The sequence below is a fragment of the Acomys minous genome, assembly GCF_964271855.1.
Source record: "Acomys minous genome assembly, chromosome: 2".
Lineage (NCBI taxonomy): Eukaryota > Metazoa > Chordata > Mammalia > Rodentia > Muridae > Acomys > Acomys minous.
The window spans coordinates 135,040,019-135,043,513 of NC_140484.1; the positions used below are offsets into that span (position 1 = coordinate 135,040,019).

At 38.9% G+C, this 3,495-nt stretch overlaps 1 protein-coding gene across 1 annotated transcript; it reads left to right on the forward strand.

Moving 5' to 3' along the window:
* Positions 1 to 1,106: 1,106 nt before the first annotated feature.
* Positions 1,107 to 2,057, forward strand: LOC311581096 (olfactory receptor OR51C1-like; the record flags this gene model as incomplete). Its single annotated transcript, XM_084753107.1, has 1 exon — positions 1,107 to 2,057. The coding sequence occupies one exon, from the start codon at positions 1,107 to 1,109 to the stop codon at positions 2,055 to 2,057; it is 951 nt and encodes a 316-aa protein (XP_084609233.1).
* Positions 2,058 to 3,495: the final 1,438 nt, after the last annotated feature.

Consider the following 3,495-nt stretch of genomic DNA (forward strand, 5'->3'; position numbering starts at 1 on the left):
AGACATTCGCTAGCCTAACTGTCGCAGAGTCCCTGTGGATGACATGTAACAACAGATGGGGAAACTGGGTATGGTGCAGTTCAGTCCCTCATTCCATGGCAAATGTCAGAACATTTGAATCAACTCAAAGCTTACGATATTAAATTAGAAGAAATTTGGCTGGCAATGCAGTATAAAAATTCAAAATACAAGCTGGGTGTGGTGGCACACGCCTTTAATCCCAGCACTCGGGAGGCAGAGGCAGGCGGATCACTGTGAATTCGAGGCCAGTCTGATGAACAAAGTGAGTCCAGGGCAGCCAAGGCTACACAGAGAAACCTTGTCTCAAAAAACAAAATACAAAACAAAACAAAAATTCAAGATACAAATTTTCCTAAAATTCATATTGAGCATTCTCCATACTTCTCCATTTTGGTACTGAGAGTCTTAATTTTTCACACATACAATGTTTGAAATTGCTTAAGTACAGCTGAATTTTTAACATTGTAAATGGGCCACCTCAGATTCATTGCATATACTGTGTGCTATTTGTATGAAATTCCGTATTTCAAATATCAATATTTTTAAACTGGCTGCTAATTTTATTTAGGAAAAAAATAGGCAAATTTTTTTGCCTGGATAATTAATCAAATGTGTGAATATAAACAACATGAATGTCCTTATTGTTTTTATAATACTACTTGCATTATTTTTTATAAAAACATGGCATTTTCATACAGGTATACAGATGATCCACTAGTCATACCCTTTAGAAATACACAGCCATATTTATTCCTTCTTATGTTTTCATATGCTTCTAAAAATAATTACACATGGGGGGAGAAATGTGAATTATGCTTTTCTGAGTCTGACATAACTTAGTATATTATTTTTGTATATTGTATCATTCATACATAATTATTCATATCATGACTTGGTTACTTAAAGAAAATATTCTCATTGTTTCTTAAGTTACCCTACTCCATTTGTTACACACGATACTAACAGCTATTGTCTTTCAGCGATATTTACTACTGAGTGACCCACTGTGTTCTGAGCACACAACAAATAAATATATATTATCACTATAGGACACACAGCTGAAGATATTGATGTTTGAATTCAATATGTCACCTTTGCAGAACAGCACAACGTCTTCCATCGTTTTCCTGCTCACTGGTGTGCCTGGCATGGAAGCCTTCCACACCTGGATCTCCATCCCATTTTGCTGTCTCTATGCAACTGCCCTCTCAGGGAACAGCCTGATTCTCTTTGCCATTGTCACTCAGCCCAGCCTCCACGAGCCCATGTATTATTTCCTGTCCATGCTGTCCACCACTGATCTCGGGCTGTCCATATCCACCCTGGCCACCATGATGGGGATATTCTGGTTCAATGCCAGAGAGATCAGCTTCAATGCCTGCTTGTCACAGATGTTCTTCATTCAACTCTTCACCGTCATGGAATCGTCAGTGCTGTTGGCTATGGCTTTTGATCGTTATGTGGCCATCTCCAACCCTCTTAGATATGCTTCTATCTTAACTGACTTTAAAATAGCTCAGATTGGAGTAGCAATAATCACTCGGGGAACCCTAATACAGGCACCCCTAGCAGTGCTCTTGAAAAGATTGTCCTACTGCAGCAGCCACGTGCTCCATCACTCCTACTGCTTCCACCCCGATGTCATGAAGCTCTCATGCACAGACACCAGGATCAACAGTGCCGTTGGGCTCACTGCCCTGATCTCCACTGCTGGAGTGGACTCTGTCTTCATCCTCCTTTCCTATGTCCTGATCATCAGGACTGTCCTCAGCATTGCTTCCCCGGAAGAGAGGAAGAAAGCCTTCAGCACGTGTATCTCCCACCTCGGGGCTGTGGCCGTGTTCTACTTTCCCCTCATCAGTCTGTCCTTTGTCCACAGATTTGGGAAACGAGCTCCTCCCTATGTCCATACTCTGATTGCCAATGCCTACCTGCTGATCCCTCCTGTCATGAACCCCATCATCTACAGTGTGAAGACCAAGCAGATACGCAAGGCTGTGCTGAAAGTTCTCCATTCCGGCATGGCAAAGAGCTAGACATGTGCTTCATGTTTTCTTCCTTTTGTCACTTTGTGGATGAGGAAATTGACCTGTAAGGGGGTTACAATACTGGGAGCCATTGTGTTGAGAGTTATCAAAGTGGTAGATTCAGGTGCAAGAAGAATGTATGAACCAAAAGGGACTAATGTAAATGACAGATTTTCAAATATATGAGAGTTCCCTAAAATGCATTATAGTAGTGTCATTTCCTCATTTAGAATGAATGATTTCAATGATATTGATAACCAATCCCAATAAAGATTTCCTATGTAGATTTATCACATCATTCTTATTGTAAAAGGGAATGTGTCTGCATATTGATTTAAATGTCTTCCTTATTGAGGGAAACAACATCACTTCCATTGATAAGTGGGAATAAAATATATGTTGTCATTCTAAATTATCAAATATTGTCACCTAAGTGTAGCATGAAATCTGGCCTTGTCCATTATCACTTAATTTTACAACTATCTCTTATTCTCAAAACTCTTATTGAACAGGCAATGTTGCCATCAGGGAACAGTTTGCTCAAACATTCATGTCTTCATCAATTCAGAGGTTTTTTAGTGTATGCTGCCTATGACAAAATAACTTAATTTTCACTCTTGTGTATAGTTTCAGTCCACAGCATACACTAATTATGGAGGCATACCCATGCCCTGGTCATACTGTTTAATTGGAGGCAAAATGCCCAAAATTTCAGGCTATTTTGGTCATTTTGAGACATCAAAGAAAGTTAATTTTTTTTGGAGCTGATCTTTGCCCAAGACAAAGACAGATTGATTTAGGAGTAAGCATAGTATTATATGAATGAAGAAACAAATGGAGAAATGTTTTAATATGCATTTTGTACTTGTTTTGGGTATTTCTTAAGGGAATGTGTTGCTTGTTAATGAGTATAGCTCTCAGGGTTTCTATTCATAGCAGCCATATGGAGAGAGAAACCTATGAGATCACATCTATATTTTTTGTTTTTATTGAAAAAACTTTTTCATATAATATATTTTAATCATTTTTTTCCTCTCCCTCAACTCCTTTCCTATTCTTCCCCTTCTCACCCACCAAACTCCACGCCTTCTTTCTCTATCTCTTTAGAGAACAGACAAACAAAAAGTCAAACAACCAGAATGAAACAAAACAAAACAGAAACCACCACACACACACACACACACACACACACACACACACACACACACACACACTCATACACATGCATGCACACGTGCACACATGCTTACACTCACAAACACACAAAAACAAAAAGCCTATAAAAATACAAAGTCTGAAACCATAACATATGAGTAAAATATCTGTATACAAGCAAAATGTGCTCAAGCAGAGCAATACCAGACAAACATCTACAGAAATAACATTGAGTTCATTTTTTGTTGGTCATCTCCTGGTGGGTATGATGTCTACCTTGAGGTGTGGCTAA